Source organism: Mchenga conophoros, linkage group LG6, assembly GCF_057382185.1.
Source record: "Mchenga conophoros isolate Kocher_MC1m ecotype Shallow Benthic linkage group LG6, M_conophoros_male_GT1.1, whole genome shotgun sequence".
NCBI lineage: Eukaryota > Metazoa > Chordata > Actinopteri > Cichliformes > Cichlidae > Mchenga > Mchenga conophoros.
The window spans coordinates 12,723,449-12,748,107 of NC_140531.1; the positions used below are offsets into that span (position 1 = coordinate 12,723,449).

The 24,659-nt window shown below is 41.0% G+C and overlaps 1 protein-coding gene across 1 annotated transcript; it reads right to left on the minus strand.

The window, feature by feature from the left end:
- Window positions 1–926: 926 nt before the first annotated feature.
- On the minus strand, window positions 927–23,974 carry gtf3c1 (general transcription factor IIIC subunit 1). Its single transcript, XM_085276265.1, has 39 exons — window positions 23,544–23,974; window positions 21,691–21,900; window positions 20,861–21,037; window positions 20,601–20,744; window positions 20,237–20,336; window positions 20,032–20,155; window positions 19,422–19,601; window positions 18,492–18,607; window positions 17,242–17,294; window positions 16,744–17,135; window positions 16,552–16,620; window positions 15,176–15,413; window positions 14,943–15,096; window positions 14,720–14,823; window positions 13,594–13,685; window positions 12,865–13,239; window positions 12,575–12,720; window positions 11,892–11,989; window positions 11,697–11,793; window positions 11,303–11,486; window positions 11,117–11,213; window positions 10,469–10,601; window positions 10,292–10,379; window positions 10,125–10,186; window positions 9,462–9,570; window positions 9,237–9,379; window positions 9,001–9,143; window positions 8,843–8,927; window positions 8,637–8,749; window positions 8,490–8,549; window positions 8,314–8,407; window positions 7,621–7,793; window positions 6,185–6,793; window positions 5,724–5,866; window positions 4,719–4,823; window positions 4,340–4,629; window positions 2,898–3,451; window positions 2,628–2,811; window positions 927–1,326 (listed from the first exon to the last, which is right to left on the minus strand). The coding sequence occupies exons 1-39, from the start codon at window positions 23,762–23,764 to the stop codon at window positions 1,129–1,131; spliced, it is 6,657 nt and encodes a 2,218-aa protein (XP_085132391.1). The 5' UTR covers window positions 23,765–23,974; the 3' UTR covers window positions 927–1,128.
- Window positions 23,975–24,659: the final 685 nt, after the last annotated feature.

Below are 24,659 nucleotides of genomic sequence, written 5' to 3' on the forward strand. Positions count from 1 at the left end.
CTCACACTAGCATCTCTAGGGTTTACAAACAAGTCTCAAAAAGAGAAAATATAGAGCAAGTTCTGTGCAAAATGTCCTGTTGATGCCAAATGACAATAAATGTAATAAAGGTTAGGCGAGCTTCCACTGCCAATCAAAGATACAGATGCTTTTCATTAAGTACTTAGAGCTCTGGTTTTCATATTGCACTCTCACCTGGCTTTTATATATTGTGATTGTCTTAAAATATCCTAATGACAGCTTATTGCTAAAACATCTCCACCTTCTTATCCTGTAATAAAACAGTTATTAAAGTGTTTTTCATTAGAGTGTGCTGGTGTTTTCGCCCTTTTCCAGATATCTGCCCGTTCTGTAAACACTACTCGCATTACTAGTCTTCTGCAGCTAGAAACAACCTCGCTCCACTACACCAATCTCTTGATACACTTTGAAGGTACCCAATCAGGCTATAGAGAGAACATGAGTGAACGAATGGGTCCAACAACAGGAGCCATGAAAACCTGACAAAAAGATGACTCCTCAGCAAACAGATATCAGACATACCATTTTTTTGCATGAAAGACTTCCCCCAGAGTCATTCACGCAACACCAAAGAATCTAAGTAATTGATAAACAATTAAATGACAGAAAATCTCGTTTTCCATTGTACTATAAAAAATATGGGAAATATGGGACAGCGTGGGCAGTGAGCGCAAACATTTTCTGTGATTTCACACCATCATGTAGAAAAAAACTTGTAATGTAAAGAATCTAAATTTATTACTAAATAAAGTAAAAAATAGAGTACACCGAGTGCGTTTCTCTCATAAGACTTTACAAAGCTGATTTTAACCTTTAAGACCTGCATACTGTATACATAAGTGTAAACACAGCTTTTGCATGTTTCAGAGAAAATGACAAAAATGTGATTAACTAATAAATACAAGTTTTAAGAAGACTTATGGGTTTTTATTAAGAATTATAAGTTAGAGTACACAAAAGCTGAACACAAAAAAAAACTTTCCCAAAAGAAATACAAACAACCTGATCAAATTTTTTAAATATCCTCACTTAGCTCTCAAAGGCTTGATCATTGTGTCAATATTTTCTCAGTCCTTGGAGATCTAAAAGAAGTTTAGCAAACACTTTTCAGGGTATACAACAGTTCCAGGTTCGCTCGTTGGGCAACACTCGACAGAGTCGCAGGCAGCAGCTGATGGTGGGCTCATACATCACTATGTCTGGTTCTCTCTCGCTTTTTCTTTGCTGTGCAGGACGAGTGAACAGTGAGGGTTTAGGACTTTTAGCCAGAGTTTTCTTCGTCACACAGCCCAGTTCGATAAGTGCCTGTGGAAGAGACAAAAAGAGTAAAAACACAACCATAAAAAGGGTCAATTTTTGTCTTTGATGCATTTTGGCTCACGGGTATTCTTAACAAAGTTGCGGAACTTGTCATCTCAAACTTTGAACATGTTTAATATGGGCACATTATCTATAGGACAAAAAATAAGGAAAGACAGCTCTTTTATAGCAATGCTAAAACTGTGACAAGCTAAAGAGTGCTAATGTGTAAAAACTAGTTATCCTGGGATGTACCACGTTTTAAGAATTTCTTCCTTTGCCCTCATCAAACTTGTGGTAACTTTTATAGTTGTCATTTTTCATGTTGTGTATACTGCCCCCCAAAAGTTGGGATGCTGCAATTTACAAATCTCATAAACTACTTCCAGCCAATTAGGTTAATGGGCAACAAGTCAGTAACATGACTGGATAAAAGAAGAGCATCTTAGAGACGCTCAGAGTTTCTCAGAAGTAAGGACAGGAAGAGGTTCACAATCTGCAAAAATAACGGTGTCTACAAATTGTGGAACAATTGAGAATGTTCAGCATCACATCTTTTTCAGGGAAGATCTTGCATATTTCAGTAAGACACTACACTGCAGACCAGTATGGCTTCATAGCAGAAGAGTCCAAGTGCTGAACTGTCCTGCCTACAACCCAGCCTTCTCAACAACTGAAAACATTTAGAGCATGGAACCAAAAATGCAATAAAAAAAGCCAGGACTGCTGAGCGGCTAGAATCCTCCATCGGACAAGAATGGGAAAACATCCTCTCCCAAAAGTCCAGCAGTCGGTCTCCTCAGACGCTAAACGGCAGCAAACAACTTTTCTGAGACTTGATCTATTTCACAACTTTAAACATTTGATACCTTTTATTGTGTGAATAAAATCTGGGTTTATGAGATTTGCAAATCATTGCTTCCTATTTTTAAAATCACGTTTTACACAGCAATCGTGTTGCGTCTGCTATTCAAAGATACAGGCATATTTTTAACATTTAAGCATGGATTTAGTGCCGCTATAAGGCTGACTGGTTCATTTTCACTACTCTCATCAGTGCACTTGCTCAGCCCAGCAACAAACTGTCACTATAGAAAGCATTTACCTGCTAAAGGAGCTGATAGAGGTCAGAAGGGAGACTGAATATTGGACGTGTATGACCCAAGTGCTCAAATAATGGAAAGTCTATTTTATCTTTAGATCCTTTAGATTTAGATTTCTAGTGTTTGTGTGTATGAAATGTTGATACACTTAAACGAAAAAATAAAAAACTAATAGATGAAGTAACAACTACTAGACTGGAATACCTGCACAAGATCCTGAACTGCCACTGGCTGCAGTAAATCTTTGTAATGCTCTACCAGCGCCTGGTGTGTCAGGCCGGGCTGAGACATGATGTGGTAGAGAACAGCTTCCAGCATGCCCTTACACACCTGCCGGTTCACCTTACCATCAACCAAGCGCCAGGGCCGGCTGATGAAGCTGGTTTCACTGGATGCAAAAAGGAGAGAGATGAAACTTGGAATATTGATGAAGGGAAAAACGAAAACCTTGGTATGATTAAATTTGGTACTCACGCATCAGTATCGGGGCCTGTGGAGGAAGAGCACGCCTCATCGTTGTTCTCATCCTCTTTCCTTCCTCTTCTCAACCTCTGCTCTTTCCTGTTATCTTGTCTTCTCTCTGCGTCCGTCGTCTTCTTCCTTTCTGCAGCCTGTTTTTCCTCCTCCTGTATCTGCTTTCCTCCCTCCTCCTCCAATAACAACAACTGGTCTCCCCTCGATTCATCTGCCCTCTCCATCGGCCGTTCCAGTTGTTCCAGCTGTTTCTCCTCATTTGTTTCTTGGTTACTCGGCACTCCGTCCACATCCTCTTTGTCAGCGACGTCCTCTCTATCCACAGCCAATCTTTTCGCCGGTGGTTCTTCCTTCTCCACTTGGAATTCGCGGCTGCACCGCTTCCGTATAAAGGGGATGGTTTGCTTCTTCTCCAAAAACGGGTGTGACGCAGTGGATGACTGAGACCAGTGCTTGGAGCTGACAGTAAGAAGCCATGGTCCAGCGAGCTTCATGAGCACCCAGCGGACACTGAGACTCCCAACTTTTACCACCTGGCCTTCTTCTTCCAAGTCCTAGAACACAAACATGTTGCTATGAGTCACTGCCATTTTTAATACTTTTTACAAGGTGATTCCTCTGTAATTATTGCAGCTTCAGTGTTGTATAACATTTCAACTACATATCAAGAAAATTAGAACAGACTAAAGAAACTGAATGAGCTGCTGTGGCTTTCATCATTGGAAAGAGGTGCGTGATGTAAAGCCTGGCTTAGGCTCCTGTGGGGAATCCTAGTAGAGACATACAACATAACCTATTCCCTACCTACCTAGTGTCTGATGTTATTGCCCACATTTATGCTGGTGCATTATGTGTAATAACCGTGTCCCGGTGCCAGTTTATAGAAGGGGAAAAAAAAAAACTTTTTCCCCTCCTGGGTCTCCACTTTTTGTTCCGGTCATTTTTTTTTTCAGGAAAAACATATTTGCTTCTATTCAGATAGTTTCAACTCGAGGAATTTGCTGGCATTTGGGAATCTTTATATTATACTATGACTACTATTCCTTATACTGAGAGAATGATTGTTATTCTCTCACTAATAAATTCAAAAACTGGTGAAAAAGTAGTGCACAGAATGAACTGATGGTGCTGAACGACATGTAGTTCCATGGGGTTTGCATTTATGACATCGCTACAGTGTAGATTTCCCATTGAAGCACAATGAAAGCAGTAATGCCTAGAATTTTAAAACATCCTGAGGACTTGTCATTTTTCAGTTCCTGCAGTGCAGACACGCAAACAAAGGGAGAAATCCTTAAAGAGTCATAAGAACGATGACGAAGATCCTGTAGCAGGAAATAAATTAAAACGATGCAGAAAACACATCGTAACATAACTTAGACACCAAATCTGTTTTCTTCACCCTTCACATAAGGATGTTGCGTTTAGATTTTGATTTTTACCTCCATGTACTGCTGCAGCTTCCTGCTGCGTCCAGACTGCCGCTCCAGCAGGTTCGCGTGAGCCTCGAGAAAGTCATAAGCATCCCAACCTCTTTCACCAGCTTCATCTAAGCTCCTCATGATCTGAGTGCACGCTTCAATGTCCCGCGGGGTGTATCCCTTTTGATTTACAAAGCGCCTGTAACACTCCTCCACACTGGGTGGAGAAAAGGAGGCTGAACGGACGAAGGAGGTGAGGTTGGAGGGCAGAAGGGATGGACCACATTTTGTCAAGTCCAGAGGTGCAAAGTCTAAAAATGAAGGAAACAGAAAATAAAGGATTTTATACAAACGGAGTCTGGTGTTCAAAAATAAAAGTCTAAAATGCGGTGGCTCTTACTCTCTTCACTGAACAGGCTGTGAGCGGGCGTGTTGCGCAGCTGCAACCTCATAATACACGACTCCATCACAATGCTATCATTGGTGTTTAGGTTGCGCACTTTTACTAGAAAAAGAGAAGAACAAACATAAATAGAAATGCAACATCCTTTAATCTTCTTAACACAGAAAACACCTACAAATTATATTACTAGCAATCAACTGATGCTACTGCAGGACTGCTGCTAATAAACACAATGCTAGCGACTGCTGTCCATGAGTGTGTGAAAGACAGACGGGACCAGCTTTGGCTGGAGGTTGTTTCTCCGAAGATTTTCTAAGAAGATTCTTGATCGAGTTATAATTGTTTACAAAACAATGAAACGGCTCAACGATCACAAAACTTTTCCACCTTTGTGCATAAATTATAAGCCACCTACCTACCTCACCTCTCTTAAGACTTACAGTTAGGCATAGATCATGTGACCCTGAACCCTCCTTTAGTTATACTGTCTTCTTCACTCACTATGTGTTTAGACACCACTCTGTATTTAATCATTTGTTATTATTAATCTCTGGTGTGTGTCTTTTTGTCATGTCTTTGTTCCCTCACCCCCAACCAGTCACAGCAGACGGCTGTCCCTCCAACAGACAGCTGTTGTGCTGGAGGCTTCTTCCTGTATAAGGAAGTTTTTCCCTCCCACTGTCGCTAAGTGCTTGCTCATAAATGGTCATTTGAATATTAAGCTTTCTATTTCTATTACTGTCGGGTCTTTACAATAAAGCACAGCGACTGTTGCTCTGATTTGGTGCTATATAAATAAAACAGTTTCTCCAAATATGGCAGGAACTTCACTGAAGAGTGTGTAAACTGTTTTAGAACAAAATGCACTGACATAAACTGCTTGCCACTTGCTACAAAACTGTTTTGGAAGTTTGCTGACAAATTGTTCAATCAATCCAACAAACTTTCCGTTCAATCATCCACCAGGTATTATTACACAGTAAAAGGTTTCTAAAGCTTTACCGATGCCCGGGGTGCAATATCCTCGCATCATTAAGTACTTGGTGTGCGAAGCTTTTTGTGCCTTCACTTGTTGCCTTTTTTTCCCATCGTAATCGTCACCATCATCGTCATCCTCCTCTTCTTCTTCTACTAGTTCTGCCATACTGAAAAGAAAAGATTGTGACTTTTGTAAATCGGGCTACAAATAATTTTTTTATGTTTTCTGTTTGTAAGCTTCATGAGAGCCCACTGTACAGTTCCTTCTAGCTAAAAACGGGATATATCTGTACAACTTAATAATAAAAACTACTTTCTGATTTTGCTTTTACTTCAATGTGTTGTCACTACTACACTTTCAACCTGCTGTTGTTTATTAACACTTCAAGCAACATTTCATGTGTGAAAGATGATGTACATATCTTTGCCTGAGATGCTTTGAAACTGTATAAAAGTCATTACGGTGCTGAATCCTTATGCCTCACCTCTTCACTACATCCTTGTCCACCAGGTTGCTGTCCACCACCACCATCTGTTTAGGTATGGAGGCGTACACATTCAGCAGTCCTAGAGACATCAGGCTGAGCGAGACTAGGCAGGCTCCACCCGGGGACTGGAGAGAGAACTTGAGCATGTCCGACACATCTGGAGGCTCGTCTGAAGCTGGAGGTACCGTGTTTGACGTGGCCGACACTCCTGGAGCCTCTTCACCAGATCCAGATGTGGAGCTGTCGTCAGGCTTTTTCTGCTCGTCCGGCTTGCTCGAAACATCAGTTTTCTCGTTGTTCGTGTCAGCGTCCTTTATACTCTCGTCTCCTTTAATTTCACCTTGGTTGTCATCTCCTTCCTTTGTGGTGACATCTTTTGCCCTTTCCGGCTCACTCGCTGCTCTGTCAGCTTCTTTTCCTCCATGTTCTTTACTTTTGGAGCCTGTTTTTGTCTCCAGAACTTCCTCTCCATTCTGTGACCTGTACTCAGTTTCGTTGTAGAGTGTGATGATGGGCCTGTCATCATGCGTGCCATTGTCAATTAGACTCCTTAAGAAGCGGAAGGAATCGGTGCACAGGGAATGAGGAAAACGCCATGAAAAACACCTATAAGGAAGGAGAGGGAGAGGGGTGGTGAAAAACTTCAGGGGGCAGTAAGTAGTGCAGGAAGAATTCACATACTGGACTACTGGATTTTTATTTTATTTTTATTATTCTGTATCCACCTGTACAGTTTATGGATGCAGCTTATCAACCACGCTTGCTAGCTTTAGGTGAATATCTTGAAGCTTTACCATCTTCACTTGTTTCTAGGAATCCACCATATAATAAAAAGGGCCTGACACCGGACACAACTGGGTAATGAATCACTCTGGATTTCCTGTAAGCAGTCAAATGCAAACAGAAACAAAGGGCTGGAAGCTACACTGATCCCAGGGGCACCCCTTCCTAAAGGGTACTTACCATAACATAGTGCACATAACTATTTGTCATGAAAGCAGCTTTTGTGTGACAAATTTAAAAAAACCAAAGACGTCCAGGTTTCTAGACGAGTTCTAGCAGTTACAAAAATCACCTATAAGTCCTACTTATGAGTGCTACTTAGGTGAAAGTGGCTACAGCTCTATTCCAGCTAATTAATCAACTCATTCATTCAGACATACAGTACATTTGGAAAGTGTCCATTAGTTATAATGTAGGTTTTTTTTCTTCTTTGTTTTGAATACCTCGCCACTTTTGATGAGCAAACAGTGGAGCAAATAACATGTGGAAGACAGAGGAGGAGCCGTGGGTTACCATGGTAATGAAACAGTTAGTAAAACATTCCCACTCCGTTCTCTGTAGTGCAGGACGTTCACTCCCGACCAGCTACCAGGATCAAGTGTTGTTTCAGTGATGCGTGCGAGCGTATCATTTCTCAATTGGTCGCGTACCTGAAGTAGGACTGGGACAGCTGGTAGGACATGGGCAGGATGGGCAGCGCTCGGTTCTTCTTCGGCCCAAACTGCTGGCTGATACGCCGGCGGTTGACCAGACCCCTCTTCCTGCACTGTATGAAGACTTTGCACAGAAGCTCCTGGTCATACTGACTGTACAAGTGGAAGATCTACGACAGAAGTGAGACAAATAATCAAAGGACTGAGCCTTAAAACATGACACAGATCTACTTATTAAGGGAATTTAATCCTATATAAAGCTTGATTACACTTTTTAATGATTTTTTTGTTTGAAGACATGAATAAAAAAAAACATTCTTTACAGATAAACTTAGTTAACCTCCTAAGACCCGAACTCTTCCAAAGTATGCATTTTTAATTTCTCTTTGATATTTGGGCTGATTGGCACTTGATGAATGTAAAAAACAAAGAATTACCAGATTTTTTTTTTACCTTTTTTTTGTTTCTAAGAAAAATGAGAGCCACATATGAGGATTTTCGTTTAAAATTTCGATAGAACAGTGGCAGTATAATGTCCTTCTAAGTGGATATCAGGCCCTTGTAGAGTAAAATTGAGTATTTTGGTCTAAATAACCCAAAATGTGATGTCCACATATGTGGACGCCAGGTCCTAGGAGGTTAAAGGGAGATTTTATGGAAAAAAGGACTAAAACTGAAGGTTGGCTGTACCTGAAAGGATCTGGAGGTTTTCATTTGATTGTTGGTCATGGCCAGAGTGCTCTGGATCAAGTTATGTAACACTACAGAATGAATGTCATCTGTGCTGCAGTGGAGACACACAAACAAACAATCACTTACTGCCATAAACATTCATATTCTAATGTAAAAATCTTAGATAACCTTACCTGTTCAAAGTGTCTTTGTATGGGAGCTTTTTCCCGCTGTCTATTGCAGAAACCTTAAACCTGTTTAAAAACAAAAAAACAAACACTTGTTAGCTTTACACTTAGCTACATATTGTATGTCAGCACATCAATCTTCCAGCTTTTTACCTCGAGAAGAGCTGCTGTTTGGTGTCAGGGATGATCAAATCATGAGCATTGACAATTGTGCTGAACTTCTGTCTGAGCAGCCGGATATACTCTGAGAACACTTTGGCACAATCCTAAAAAAGCACAGACAGAAATATTACACTTTCAATTCACTTAAATAAATAAAAATACAGAAAATGGAAATAAAAAGAACGGCAAACACATACCTCTGGTTTTTCGGGATCAGCAGGTTTCTCCTTCTCCAAAAGACTCATCAGCGACTTGTCCTGGTACACTTCAGCCAGGCAGATCCTGCAGCAAAATTCCACGAGTTTCACGAATGACTGGATTTAAAAGTATGTGTTTCTTTGCTATCTGCACTCACCTGTAGTTCAGAAGTGTCTGAGGATTTTTCAGGATGTATCTTGAGCGACGTCCAACGGCAACTGACGTTTTATCCGATGATATCTCAAACTCTGCGTGGAGCAGGTCTCTCACCACGCAGTGAGGTACAAACTGCCTTTTTAACTGCAACACATGACGTAACGTGCAGCACGTTTTGGAGGAAGTACGTGCGAGAAGCTGTAAAATTTAAAAAGATGATTGAATTTCTGTGCGTACCTTGCTGTTGAGCAGGTCTGCAGCCACACAGCAGAGCATCACCAGTGAGTCTTCCTGTACAGTCCAGTTGACTCTTTGTCTGGTCATCCGTTTCAAAGCCTGGTGGTCCGTCTCATCGTGTGCAGGAGTGCGTTTCTTGGGCTCTTTGATTATGAAAACACGTGTTTTTCCTCACATCCAGCAGACACATGCATTCATTTTTAGGTTAAGATGGACACTTTGTACCTTTTTTCTTCTTGCGTGGAACTTTGACAACATCTTTCTTGGTTCTCTTCCTCTTCTGCCCCTTTCCTCCAACCACCCGCTGGTTTCTGGATGCTGGTTCTATTCCCACCTGGTTATCAGTGAATAAGAATACAAACAATAACCTCTAGACAGTCTAAATAGATGTCTTTGAGCACTGACCAGTAATTAAATAAAAAGAAACAACACCATTACTGCCTTTGGATAGTTACAATACTGGACAAAGAATGAGCAGGTAAATAATTATGTTGTTTATTATATAATAAAGGCCCACATTATGATTGTACTCTCAATTTGAGCTTAATTAAACATACCTGCTTAAAAGCTTCTTCCACAAAGTTAGAATTATTAGTTTCTGTTAGCGTTGTGACGTACTAGATTATTAGACCAAATGTTGCACTGCTGCAACAGCGTTTCTATTCTTCTGCACATCCCATTACTATTAAGACGTGGCTGAAGACCAGAAACACCCCCACTGTTCAACAGCTTCCTCAAATTGTATGTCGGAAAAGAAAACCTCTGAACATTGTTCATTTTCTGCAGGCAGGATTTAATGCAGGGCTGTTGAGTAGCTTTGAACTTATTTAATAGACATAACAAACTGGAAGATGAGCATATGTTAGAATTAGATAGAAAATCCCATACCTGAACTTTTTCTGCCCTCGCTGGCCGCTTGGATGTGACATAACGCGGTGTCGCTGTACCTCCTGTTGTAGAGATTTGTGGTTAATATAAATGTTAAAAGCTCCAGGAGCAGATGTGACATAGCTGATCACATGAAGTGGACAAAAGAAAAAAAAAAAAAAACTCACCAGCTTTAAGCGCAAATCTGAGAGCATCTTTACTCAGGAGGCTCTTTAGTCTGGTTTTGTTGTCCTGTGCCTCTAAACCAGATTGCCTCTTAAAAACAAAAAAACCCCAATATGTCAAAAATGCCAGCATGCATTCAACATGCACATGACTGTCTGTATTGCATACTGTGTTTGTACCATGTTAACAGAAAGCAGCTGATTGGTCCAAAACCAGTTGCGTTTAAGATGACCAAAAAATTCAGAGTCCAGTCCTCCTGCTCCTTTACCGTCTCCTGGTATCAATCCGTCATCACACACTTCAGTACTGCCCCTGTGTGTGTTTGACAGATGCACATTCATCAGCGTGACTTTAAAACATTGTGTATGAAAGGTTTCTGTGCTACTGTAGTACTGTAACTGCTCGAGTTAGTCAGCTTTAATTGAAAATGAGAAATGGAAGAAAAGAAGCACAGTGAATAAGAACCCAGCCACACAGAAAAATGGGTGCTCTCTGACTGGCTGACAAGTGGCTGCCGGGAGTCGCTAGTGTGAAGCTGGTTGTAAAGTGGTATACGGTTGTTAGCAGCTCAATAGTTTGCATGGAAGCTGCCAACTTGTCTGCAAACACTCGCAAACTACTCACCAAGTAGTGAAGTAAAACTACATTTCTTTTGCCTTCAAAGTTGGCTGCTGTGGTAAGGCACAACTTTTACTTTAATAAGTCACAATGCGATTTATGATGCAGCACCCTCTTTAAAACCGATTTCACTCGGCGACAGCCAGGAACCTTCATATCGTTTTTTTCCTCCCTTGCAGCCAGAGGGAGAGAAATCATTACACACGTACTTTAGCAGGTACGCCATTCCTGCGAAAACGTGGCGTTCTTGCACAAAAGAAGGAGTCGTTTCCTCATCAGTGGTGTTCCTCTTACAACGAACTACCCCTAAAAAGAACATTTTCAAACAGGGACATATTATTATTTGAATAATTGCCAGAGCAGTGCGTGCGTTTTATGGTCATGTATGTACGTACCCAGTGGTGTGTTGAGGCAGACGCACATCAGGTCAAACCAGTACTTTTCCAGGTCATCAGCAGTGTTGAAGACGTAAGGGCGCCTTTCAAACGGTTTTTCAAGGCACTCTGTGACCAGCCAGTAGTGAGGCTCGGTGTTGGTGGTGTCAACAATAGTAGCATTACGTTTAAGATACACAAACACCTGGATGATTGAATGGATAAAGACATATTAGTGCATAAAAATGCTCCTGAGCAGCTACATTTACAGTCATTGATAAGTAAGATTTTTGTGAAGATCAAGCAATTTTTACAACCTTAGAAAAAACCTTAAAAATCAAAAACATGTGCTTGTATTCCTTTTAATAGTCCTCGTACGCTTACACGTACTTTACTGTTTTAAGGTTTTGTGTACCTGGTCTTTCTCCATGAACTTCTCAATTGGACCAAACTGCAGAAGACCCATGTAGACCAACTTTAGCAGGTTTTCATGAAATACAAAGATGTACTTCCTAAAATAAAAAAATAAAAAATAAAAAAAATAGTCCATAAATGCTCACTTTCAGGTCCCAGATGTGGCGTGTTACCGAGAGGACAGAATGAAAATCACCGTTTATAAAGCAGCCGTCTTCTCATTCGTGCAGGCAGCGCTCTCACCAGATGATGTTGCTTTACAGGATCATTGAGATATTCCTCCAGTCCTTCCACCTGTGGGCACAAGTTAGCAGTGTTAACTCAAAAGAATGGGTCGTTCTAAAGAGCTCACTGAATTTATGCATGGCACTGTAGTGGTACAAGTGTATTTAGGAGCACAGCATCTCAGCCATGAAGCAGCAGACCACATAAAGTCCCAAACTGGAGTTTAGCCAAGTGCTGAGATGCACAGTGTGTAAACATCACCAGCACTCTGCAGACTCAGTAAGCACAGAGCTCCAACCCTCCTCTGGCATTAACATCAGCACAAGAACTATACTACCGTCCATATAGTGCATCTCAAAAAACAATAACAGGGCTGATGTTTGCCACTTGAAACTCAGAGAAAACTGAAAGACGGATGCTTTTAAAATATGTGAGCACATTTTTTAGTATTTACACAGTATTAAGGTAACTGATCCACAAATACCTAAACATTGCACTACATCTGCTACAAAATGAGTTCAAACTGAGAAAATCTGCACATATCTGCCACAAAGTTGACCCGTTCATCTTTTCAGAGAAAACATATTTTCCACTCCACACTAGCCAATGAACTGCATGGCCTTTTTTCCCCCAAAAACAAAGCTTCACACTCACCTTATAAGTAACTTGAATAATTTGCACAAAAACAGAAAGAGGCAAACAGAGGAGCAGGTCGCCCACCATCGCCCAGCCGCTGCTGTACTCCTCGTGAACACGGACAGGAGGGATGAATCTCTTCCAGGAGTCTTCATCGAGATAGACTATCAGTGTCACACAGGAAATAAAAAAGGGGAACCAAGAACATTAGCTGGGAAAATGCAAAACTTCCACACCCCTGTAGACAGAAACAAGCAATCCAAATTACATTTTCATTAGAAATGCAAGTATACATGAGGCTGTCTCACCTTTCATGTCAGACTGAGAGTAACTATCTTTTTGCTCCTCTCCTTCATCACCAGATGCCACTTCCATGTTAGATAAGCTGGAGTCTGCACTTTTCCGGCCGTCACATCCGGTGCCAACACTGTCAGACAACGGTGTTGGTCTGTCTGCAGGTGTAGAGCTTTCTGCTTCTTTCAGATCCTGTTGTGCTTTGCTGTCTGCGGGTTTGGCAGCAGGATCGGAGCCGTCTGTGCCGCTTGATGATTGACTGGTTGAATCAGAGCTGCTACAGTTGTGTCGGAGCGGATGCCCATAGATCAGGTACCAGAGGAAGGTATGCATCATGCGTAGACGATGCATTTTAGGCTGGAAGCCATAAGTCTTACTCAACCCTGGAACTATTTAAAAATAATAATAATAATAAAAAAGTGAGTCAAACATTTACTGGAGACAGATCTGATTTAGTATACACAACAGCATGATCTTAGCACGCCTGCTCAATTTACTGAATTTAAAAATGTTTTTAGTCTCTTCTTATTTTTGACCATCTGATGACCATCATTCACTTGTTAGAAGAGTATTAAGGAAATCATGAAAATAATGTTTATTCTGCCAGTTTGATATAGAGCTTGAATCACATGATTGACCCACTGGGAGAAACTATTCGTTTTTGCTCATTTCTGTTCTTGGGAATAGAAATCTGTGGGAAATTAAAGTTGTCTTTTTGTTGTGGTATAAAATCAAAAAACAACCTCTTGTGGGCTTGAAGTCCGGGTCATCATCGATAATTGCTTTCTTTTTGTCAGCCTCCTTCTCTTGTTCTCTGGCTCTGTCTTCAGCATGGCTGAGGGACAGAAGAAGAATACCGGGGGCACAACAGGCATAAGCCAGTGAAACACAGAAGACAACACAGAAGTTCACATTCTGGTATAGAAAGATCTGAATACATAAACACAGCAATCAGGCAGGCCGAGTGATCATTACCAAGATCAGAAGTCCATTTAAATCTCTTCACATGTCAACAAACACCAGGTAACAGTAAAGGCACTGAGTACTGTGCAAAAGTCTTAAGTGAGACGATATTTCTTTGCATTTTGCTTCCATTGTTCTCCAGACTTTCTGAATATGGTAAAATGGATCTTTTAAAGTTTTCCTTTAGACATTGGCTGCCTTTTTGCTCATTTACTCTTAACACTCAAGGATAAACAAGGCATCAAACTCAAGGGATGAACCTGTGTTGTGTCTACACATAACAGATAAATTAGCAAAGAACCAATTTTAAGTTATATTTAGACAAAAAACACAATTTCTTTTTTAGTTGTATCTATGGGAAACACCACTTTCCTCAGTTTCACAGCCATTAAATGGTGTTTTTGAGAGTCACCTTGTAGAGTGTTAGCTGAAAATACCTCGGCTTGGTGTGCAGCATGTCCTAAAATAATTTTTAAAAAATGGACAAGTGGAGGACAACAGAAAAATGAGGGTTACCCCAAGTAGACGTTTAAGGGGGAAAAGGTCAAAGGGAAAAGGCGGGAAGACTAAGATATGCCAAATTACACACGAACTGGACTGAGAATCAGTGGCAACAGGTCTGATGGAGTGATGGATCTAAATTTAACATTTTTTGAGGCAGCATTTGAGCCTGTGGTGATGGGGATCTCGTCAAAATTGCTGGACTAATGATCAGTGATCATCCAATCTCATCATTGTTCAGAAACACACTGACACCTGTTTTAATAAAGCACTGCCACTACTTTCCATTTTCCTAGTAAAATATTTTTTTAAAATGGAGGGGTCACGTAAGACATTAGGACAGCTCAAACATCCTGTTGTTTTTGTTTTTTTAAAAATGTGACTTATCTTTGATTATGTGCTCACCGTAACACTGCTGAAGAGCTGGAAATTCTGAATCGGACCTGCTCAATAACCTGTTTGACTCGGTCATTGTTGGGCTGAATGGACGGATGAACAATCATTTCAACCTACAGGTGCAACAACAGACACACACATCAGGCAGACAGAGGAGACTTTATATATGACTCCATAAAACTCCCATCTTGCCTGTATAGAAAGGCAGAGCAGATGTGATGTGTTCACGTACCTTCCTTGTCATCCCATCCTGTACAACAGTGGTCGTGTATATTTTAAGCAAGCCTTCTCTAGCGAGACAGTGGACGAGACGTACGATAGTCTTCTTGCAGCACTTTGAACTGACACCGTCCTGTTTCTCATCATCATTGATCATCTTCTGCAGCCTGTGGAAAGCACAGCACGCTCTTACCGTGCATCAAAAACACTTTGAACTTGAACTATTGCCATTTCAGACAAACTTACTGGAAAAGACCTTCTATGATTCTTAAGTTGCAGACAGCCTCAACTATCAAGTTCTTCCTCCTTAGCAGGCGGTACGTCTCGTGAGACCTCTCCCGAGTTACGCTGGCTTTTTTTGGAGAGGGAATACTTTTAACGACCACTGTGATGGGTGCCGCATTATCAGCTGCATTTGGTGTCTCACTTTGATGCAAAGAGCTGGCATCAGTTGAACTGGTTTCTTCCTTTTCCTCAACCGGAGCTTTGTAGGAGAGAAAGGAAATTTCACGGGCACATAATGCCCGACATGACATCATCATCCCAAAGAAAACTATCAAAGTTATTTCAGTAACAAACAAAGAAAAGCCATAAAAGGAGAAATTACAATTTGGCAGATGTTTGGTTTTTTAGGGCTATAAATAAACTGGTGGCACTTTTCTTTGTTAGCTAGGTTTCTGCACCAATTGTCCAAAGCGCACCTGAGCAGGACTTTCTGAATCACCCAACAAAAAAATTCCTTAGGCTGGTTTTAAAGCCCAACCTCACATGTAAATAGAAAATACTTGAAAAATGTCCTGAACTAACAGTTGGTGACCCCAGCTGTCTCCATGTGTGTTGAACATTAATCCACGTCTGCACTCAGAGAATGTGTTTCTCCTGCTTTTGACACTACGCCATCAGATGCATATTTTTACACTTTCATAACTGTGACTACATTTCTCTATAAGGAATGTTGTAATTATGCATACATAAGCACATTGAAAATAAATGCATTATAATAGCAGGAGCACAGAAGAGCCCAAACAATTTCTTAAAACTGGATCACCTGACTGCACCTTCTGTCACCTTCTTTCAGCTTTATAGTGAAATTCTGCTTCTGCTTTAACGTCTACAAACTTTTTTTCATCTATACTGTTATTCTTTATTGATTTCATCGCCACCCTGTGGCTCATTTGGAACAATCTCAGACCGCTTTACCTGGATTTGGGGAACAAAAACAATCAAACAAAAAACCCTGGTAAAATCCACTTTAGGCTTCAGTCTTCAGTCTGCTTGTTAGCAGATCACCATGTTTGCTATAATTTCCAATTACAGATGCTTGTTGAGTTTGTGTTTGCAGACAAGTCAGCGTCTTCCACGGAAACTAGTGGAGAAACCTGCTAACAATCAAAGTGATCGCAAGGAGGTGTGACCAGTGGTTGCCAGTAACTATACGCAGACAGCAAAGCAAATCTAAATGGAAATGAATATTTACTCGATGTTTTAAGTTTTAATTCAAATGCACGCGTTTGTAAATAAGTATTAGTTTGATCTTTCTCCAACTAGAAAATATACAAAAACATTTTTTACTTTATTTTAATCTACAGCCAGAGCTCTTCAGGTTAAAATGTGGGAATTACCTGTCACAGCACCAGACACCGAGTCGGGTGTCCCGTGAGTCGCAGGTTTGCTGCACACTGAAGTTTCACCTGAGAGGTTCCAAAAAAAAAAAAAAAAACAACTCATCAACATTAAGAGGTTATGATGTGGATTTTACCTTATAGAGATTTAGTATTTATTCTGAAATCAGCAAAGGTGTAATGACTGCTCACACTCAGCTGGTGCACTCTGCATGACAGGAACGTCAGGCTGAGTGTGCTCTGCTGTCATGCTGCCATTTTCCCCTGTTGTCTTTCTCCTGGCTCCTGAGTTTTCCCTCACTTTACTTTCATTTCCATCCAGCCCTTCCTCTCTTGAATTTCCTTTCCCGTCTTCAGATGTCTGCCCCCCTTCCTCTGCCTCTTTGCTTCTTCCCTTAACTTCTTTTTTATTCTTCTTGGCTTCAGGAGTTCTGGAGCTTCCTTTCACTGGCGCCTTTGACGATGACGGCGTTTTAGGGGAGGTCGGTTCTGCACTTGACGTTTGAGGTGCGGAAGAAAAGAGCAGCATCTGCCGCTCCTGCTCTTTAGCGAACAGCTGGAGTTGATTGCTACTGCCGACACACCTGCCAAAAGATGTGAGCAAAAGATATTTTTAACGGCAGGATTTAGTGCAAAGTGGCGCGAAAATAAGAATTTAAAGGTATAATTTATGCATTTAGGGTTACAAACTTATGGCTGATGAATTTTGTAGTCCTCTGCCGACCCTCATCTTCCATGAATCCCTACAGAGCGAGGCACACACACACACACACACACACAAGTGAAAAACAGAAATTTACAATGTAAAACAAAACTAAGCAACACTAAACGACCCACTGCTTTGGTAGATTGCTGCAGCATATCATTTCCTGGTATGAAAAGTCAAGACAATGCTGAAGTGCCGGCTTATAGATCTATGACCTCATTAAACAATTTCCTGATGAGTTTATGATCGCAGTCAGTACTTGCAAGTTTTATTGAAAACAACGCGATATTCAGTTTGTAATTTTTGTTCCTCGTTTGAATCAAGAATGAGATCATGGATACCAGTGGCAGAAAAGAGTTTTCTCCAGTGGGTGGCTGTCCTCTGACTCAGAGACAGGGTGGGGCATCATTCGAAAAGGGCTCAGAGCAGCTGCTACTCTTTGGATGACAAGCAGAAATGATCCTGGGCTGGCAGTTGTGATGTCAGGTTTGGCATTTGCCGTTCATGAGGGCGAGAAGAGCTGATATAAAAAGGTTGTAACCGATAATTTCGGCTGCTCCCAAGGAGTTGCTTCAGAACATGGACCTGCATATTTAATTTGGCACAGATTTTACAGCCCAGGGTGGGTTCCTAATGCCTGTGCTTCCTCTCACTTGTGAACCGACGACCTTTCGCGTGTCAGAGAAACAACGGCAGAAGAATTAGAGGTTAAGCAGGGACATTTCTAGCACCATAAATATATACATTTTTAAAAATAAATAAAAACTGTATCAATCTATCAAGCAGATAATAATAAGGGCAATTAGAAACTGCTGATGGCACTAAAGGCCAAATCAGAGAGCACCAGAGGCAAGATTAGGTGCAGAATTTTGGGAAAACTTGGGGATTTACAGTTTGTAGCTCACCACAAATAAAAAAATAATACCAATAAAAAGGAAAAAAAAATTCCATTTAAATAAATATGCAATCCTCCAATTTGACACCAAATAAACTTTCAAGTGGGTATCTGATCGTCAGCACATGTGCCATTAATAATAGCGTTAGGAAGGACGTTGTTTGTGGCGGCTGACCTCTGGTCGTGTGGGTGGGAAGCCGAAACACATCTGACAATTGAGTATACCTCCAAATAAGCTATCCTGGTCATCAGTACTGCTTTTTCTATTTTTAGCCTCGATCTTTTTTTAAGAGAAGGGCAAAAAGAAAGAAAGAATAAAAGCATGTGCCCAGACGTCACCTTGATCAACCCATCTTTCTCTAGCCTTCGCCAGAGCATGCGAGCTTCCAATTTGCTGACGTTCAGTCTGAATGCAATATCACGCTGGGGGATGCCCTTAGTGCCAGAGGATAGTACTGCATTACAAGAGAAAAAAGACAAAAGGCTACAGTTAACACAACACTCGAGTGTTCAGCTGATTACGAGCAAGACAAACAACTTCCTGTGAGACTGAACAGAAACAAAGTGATTTGAAGGTAAAATGCAGCCTTCATTAGAGAGTGCAGAGAACTGCAGTCTGTTATTAACTGTCCTGCTGCACTTTCTTGAGTTATGAGGACTAGTGATGAACTTCAGAAACAACAATATTTGTTGCCTTATTTACACCTCACTGTCTTCATGGAAAGAGATGACATAAGAATGATATTGTACATTTCACGAGAAGATTACGCTTTAGCACAAAATCAAACTATTAATAACAAATTAAGTAGTAACAATTTATAATGTAAGGAAAAAGGCCTGAAGGAGAATTAGTCCTCTGCAGCTTTGGACACTGAAAGCATGGTTCAATGTGGTGAATGTCACCATGGAAACCGAGGTTTCAATCCCCCGTAAAAATTAAATCTTATTTTATCGCAGAAACCTTAAAAAAAATTTAAAAAATTTAAAAAAAGAACTTCGCAAAGAAGGAAGGCAATATTAAATATTGCATGAGATTTTAACTGTTGTAGTAAAATCAACGAGTTAAAAAGAGCTAAATGGGGTAAAAGCCCTTTGCTGTTGGCTCAGTACAGCTGTGATCACGCTCAAACATCTGCACCTTCATGCAACGGTTTGGAGCACAGACAGAAAAATATCGCTGTGTTTATGGAAGTGTTAGCTTTCACCAGTAAAAGCATCAAGACTTCATTTTTCTTTTGTTTCTTAACTTAAGGAAAAGATCAAACATACTGATGTGATAGGCCTGTGTTAACAGGTCCTTCTCCATGATCCGGCCCTCTGTAAGCAAACCCCCTCTTCCTGCTCCACCATCATCATCCTCGTCTTCATCGTCATCGTCATCTTCCTCAGCCACACCCTTCTTTATGTATGGCTTTAACAGCCTCACACAGCGAACAGTCACTTTGGAGCCTGAGAAATAAGTAAAGCAGTGTACTCTTTTATGTTTAAATTTTAGTAACGCACCAACAAAAACTAATTTCGAATACTCCAAAATCACTTCTTCATGGCTCTTTACTTTAGAAAGTCAAGCTGTGACAGAGTTGTTTTTTACCTCACCACTAAACATGGAATGACGACTTTTGCCAGGCACTGAAGGCCAGGCAAAAACGTGTGCATATACATCAAAATATTTGAGAAACTAAACACACAGAAGCAGCAACTCTGTAAACTGCACATGAAGGACAAATAAGACGTTGATTATATCAAGAAGCAGTTGAGTCATAAGCAATTTGTGTCTGATTTCTTGTCTTTCTGATAGGTCATTAATATCCAAATCAAGCATATGTTGTGGTGCACTCATGCACTGTGAGGCTTATGTGGTTTTTCAGTGTTGCATTACCATTTTTGTTGGTGCGGGGTCCAGCGCTGGGGTCCAACTCCTCCAAAGGGAATCGGCAAAACTCGATCAACTTGGACGCTCGCATGTACTTGAATAGACGCAAGTAAGTCCTGTCGTCCACGTTCTACGAGAAAAACAGACAACTTTCTACCACAAGCAGAAGGCTAGACAGACAGGGGCGACAGAAACTTAGAGGGATACTCACAACAAGCTGTTCTCTGAGCATGATGACTGTGGAAAACTGATTCGGACACTGCTGGAGAAAGTTGGACGTGACTTCCATCAGTATATCATACTTGGTCCTCCTGAAAGACAAAAACAGGAAGCAGATGTGATAAAGCCAACACACAGATGGATGCACCTAAATTTTAAAGCTGCAAAAACCGTGCACAGATTTAGGTGGTATCTTTATTGCAGAGGTGACATGCATAAGACAGACTCTCAACTGAGGGTCCAAGGACAGACCATGTTTTATTTCATGCTTTTCTTTTTCACTGATGATGCTAAACCAACCATTCCCGTTTCTGCTTTTGATGAGATAAAATGTGAAACACAGAGCACAAACATACCTGTTTACATGGAAGCGTTTGAGCAGCAGAAGGATGGAGTGCTGCTGCTGTCCGGTCTTCATTCGCCTGACGTAGGACTGCATGGTGACCAACTGGTATCGGACAAGAGACTTTCTGAAGTAGTGAAACTTTCGGGCATCCACCCTGCTCAAACACAACACTGACTGTTAGAAGGAGGACACCTGAGTGCAAGCCGGTCTGTAAAGGAAACACAGAACAGTGATGGAACCGTGCGAAAGGTGGGTTTAAGTGTCTCCTACTTGAAAGAGCCTCCATGTAGATCCCTCTGCAGCTCCCCTTGCCATCGTGCTCGGCCCACTCTCTCCAGCACGCAGTAAGAGTCGCTGCCGAGTTTTACATCAGGATCGCTCTCGCTGCCAATCAGGGCACGATATCGCAGACACTGTGATGCCACGACAACCAGCTTTCTCCCGTATCTTAGAAGGAAGAGAGAGAGAAGAGGAGAATATGTTACTGAAAGACTTTGAAAGCACAATAAAGGACAAATACATCTGCTAATTCCACAGAGCATGTTAATCATCACGGGGGGGGGGGGGGTATGAAACATCCAACATCCCTCACTAAAACTCTCACCATCCTGCATAGATAGTTTCATGGTTAACACGAGCAGCTTTCATAAACACTATTTTAAAAATTGCATTTTATTGATGTTTTGTAGGCATAACCATGTGTTGCTAACTTTTCTGCCACTTAGGTCCTGTCTGCAACCATCTAGCAACCACCAGTCATCTGGAAAAATTTGTATTCTCCAACAGGTTGGGAGTGGCAAATCATTGCCAATGTCCCAGTCATGCAGGCCTGCAGACCAGTTGTTGCCCCTATGGCAACCACTTGTCACTAGGAAATCTAATAGCAACCAAAACAATCAATAGGAGGTTTTTGAAACAGCACCTCTGATGTCACACAACGCCAACCACTAGCAACCGGTATTATTAATCACATCCAATATAGCAGGCAACTCTGAAGCACTGTGCATGTGACATTGTATGAGAAATCTTCAATAAGCAGCATATTTAACCAGATTTAATTCCAGGTAGGGTTTTGTCAGTATCAGCGCATCTCTACAAACCTTTCCAAAGCCTCGCTCAAGCTGACCAATGGGGTCAGCGGGGACTTGGAGCGGACTTGCTTTGTGACGTCTTTCCTCGTTTTGAAGAAGGCACACGAGCCCTGAATCCCATCCTTGTTTTCGACAACGTCGATGGGGTAGATGTCTTTGGGAGTGTCTGTAAAGCTGTCAGTCACTTCGATGCCTGTCTCTGCATCAATGTCCTTAAACCTGAAAGAAACAAGAGCAACTCCAAACATAAGGAGATGGCAAAATAACACATTTATTGCATTAAATTTCAATGGTAAACTTGACCCTGAAAGAAAAATGCTCTTAGAACTACTACTACCTCTACAAACTAGGGTGTAATATTAATAACTATCAATATTTACACTAATAAAAACAAAAGAATTCACTTCTGTTCAACCAGAAGAGCATTAGGAAAGTCCAAAACTTTTGTTAGGATGTCCACAAAAAGAGTTTACATCAGAGTTGTCAAACAAAAGGCTCGAGGACCAGAATAGGCCCACAAAAGATTCAAATTTGGCCCACTGGACATCTTCAAAGCAGGGAAGGCATAAACCTTGGATGTTTTGAGTTTTACAGGTTTTCCTACTGATAATCACCTTCACCATGGAAATTCATACAGCACCGAGGTAAATAAGAAACAGATGAATGAAGAACAGAAAGTTCTTGTTTTAAAACTAATGCAGAAATTTATTATTTCTACAGTAGGTTCACAGTTCAAGAAAGAAAGAAAGAAAGAAAGAAAGAAAGAAAAGACATTCTGTCAATTAACAACAATTTTCCATGTTATACATCTTTCGCCATCTTACAATGCTGTGATTGCAGCCATTCCCCAACTCTCTGTGAATGGTACTCATGGCCATTGATCAGTGGTCTTTGATCAGTGGGTTTTGATCAATGGGTTTTGGTCAGTGGTTGTTGATCAATGGTCATGAGAATTTGCATAATTGTGATTAAGGAACTGACCTCCCAGCCCATTGTTCCTTCAGTGGGCTGGTTTCAGTCATTATGCAAATGTACTGTTTATAAGATTGGGGAAACCTGCAGTCAGCTGAGACTGAAGAAGTCACTGGATGCGTGACGAAACGTTTCTCCCAGAAAACGCTACGTCCAGATGAACAGAATCAACTTTTGGAGAGTTTCCATGTTATAATTACAGGACAGCCTGTGCAATTAATTTCTTACAATGAAGGAAAACTGAGTTATACTGTTCAAATTGCACTTTTGTTCTTATATTAAGATATCTCAGGGATTAAATGTGTAATTACACTTCTTTACAACAACAGAAAAAAGAATTTCACTGCTTCGGCTCACTTAAGATCAGCATGGATTGGATGCGATCAATGGTGCAAAATGACTTTGACATTCCTGGTCTACTTGCTTTTAGGTAAAGGGCGCACAGCTAAATGTTGTTTTTAAAGGATCAGTCCATTACCACCAGTGCTATCCAGCTGATGTTTCAGGTCACTAAAATCTCAGGAGTCACTGATGAGGTTAAGATGACTAATCTTTTTCTTTTGGTCGAACAAAAGAAATCAATGGAGGATGACAACAAAGGCTTGAGAAATTTACAGTGGGAGATTTTCTAACACAGATGCACACAGAGGATTATTAAGTGCATCACAATCTGGTTTACTGCAGGGTTTAAGATGGAGTACATAAAGTGCAAGAGTGTTAAAGTGTAGGAAAACAACAGCCCCACTCAGAAAATAATTGTTCCGCCTGTCTGTGAACCATCGTGACAAATCTGAGGATTGATTTACTTGTTGTGTGGAAGCCTGCCGTTTGTTTTAACTGTGTTAAAACTGTGAGATTCCTTATGATATCTGTGAGGATGAGAACGTCACCTGTCGGTCAGCACGACATCGTCTCTCTCCTCCGGGAGCTCGTAAAACAACAGGTCGCTGTTGATGACCAGTGACTTCCAGATGAGCTCCTTGGTGCAGTCGTCGAGCTTGAGGGGAAACCCGGGCTGCCTGTCTTCCATTCGTATCCACAAAGTCGGAATGGTTATCCCGTCCAGCCCTTCCAGAGCCACTTCATCCACAACTATACTCAGCAGATCCATTCCGTGCTATTGGCTAGCTAACATGCTAGCTCACCGGCAACTATCCTGCAGTCTGTGCGCGCGCTATAGACTCGTAAAGTCACGGGATGTGACCGGAGAGCTCGCGGGCTCAGATATCTGTGTTAGTGGCAGAATAAATAAAAAGATTGATTTAGAAAGCATTACTTCTTACTTCTACTACGTCTTCCAGCTACTTTGTGTCCGTGTACGTTCCTGCGTCATATTTAAACTTTGACCTCACGTTGCGTGATTAGTTGGGGGAAAATGAAATCCACCAGGGGGCGTACAGGTACACTTTCTGAATGAGCTTCATCGACGCACTGGCATATTTTGAAAAAAAAAAATTAAAATAGAATAACTCGAAAACATATTTGCTTTACAGGAAAGTGAAAATTTTACAATTATGTTCCCATTTAAAAATTATTCTGGTTTTATGTTGAGCCCTGGCATTATATTCCCCCCGCCGCCTTTTTAAGTACTGGTGCTAGTAAATTTTGAGGTATATTGTATATTAGCCATAATTGAACCTATATTGTCCTCTCACCCAGTTGGACAGTTTCCAGATTTGAACGCCTTGAAACAAATTTCTGCCTGCTTCACAACCCTTCCCAGCGGATGTCTGCATATTAATCAGCATATTAATCATGCTTTTCTTTGAATATACACTCTTTCAGCAGTCACTTTGTTTTTAAGTTGCTGAGTAACCGCTGCAGTTTGTTACACCAATATTAAATGGCCATTGTTTTATTACTTTTTGTAATTGCTATAAATTGACCTTCTATTCAGTGGAAAGGTTATCTCTTTACAACACAATACTCTGAGCCGATTACTCGAAAATAATAATAATAAATATGTACCAGTCAAGCATAAGAGTTTATTCATTTGAGACAGCGCG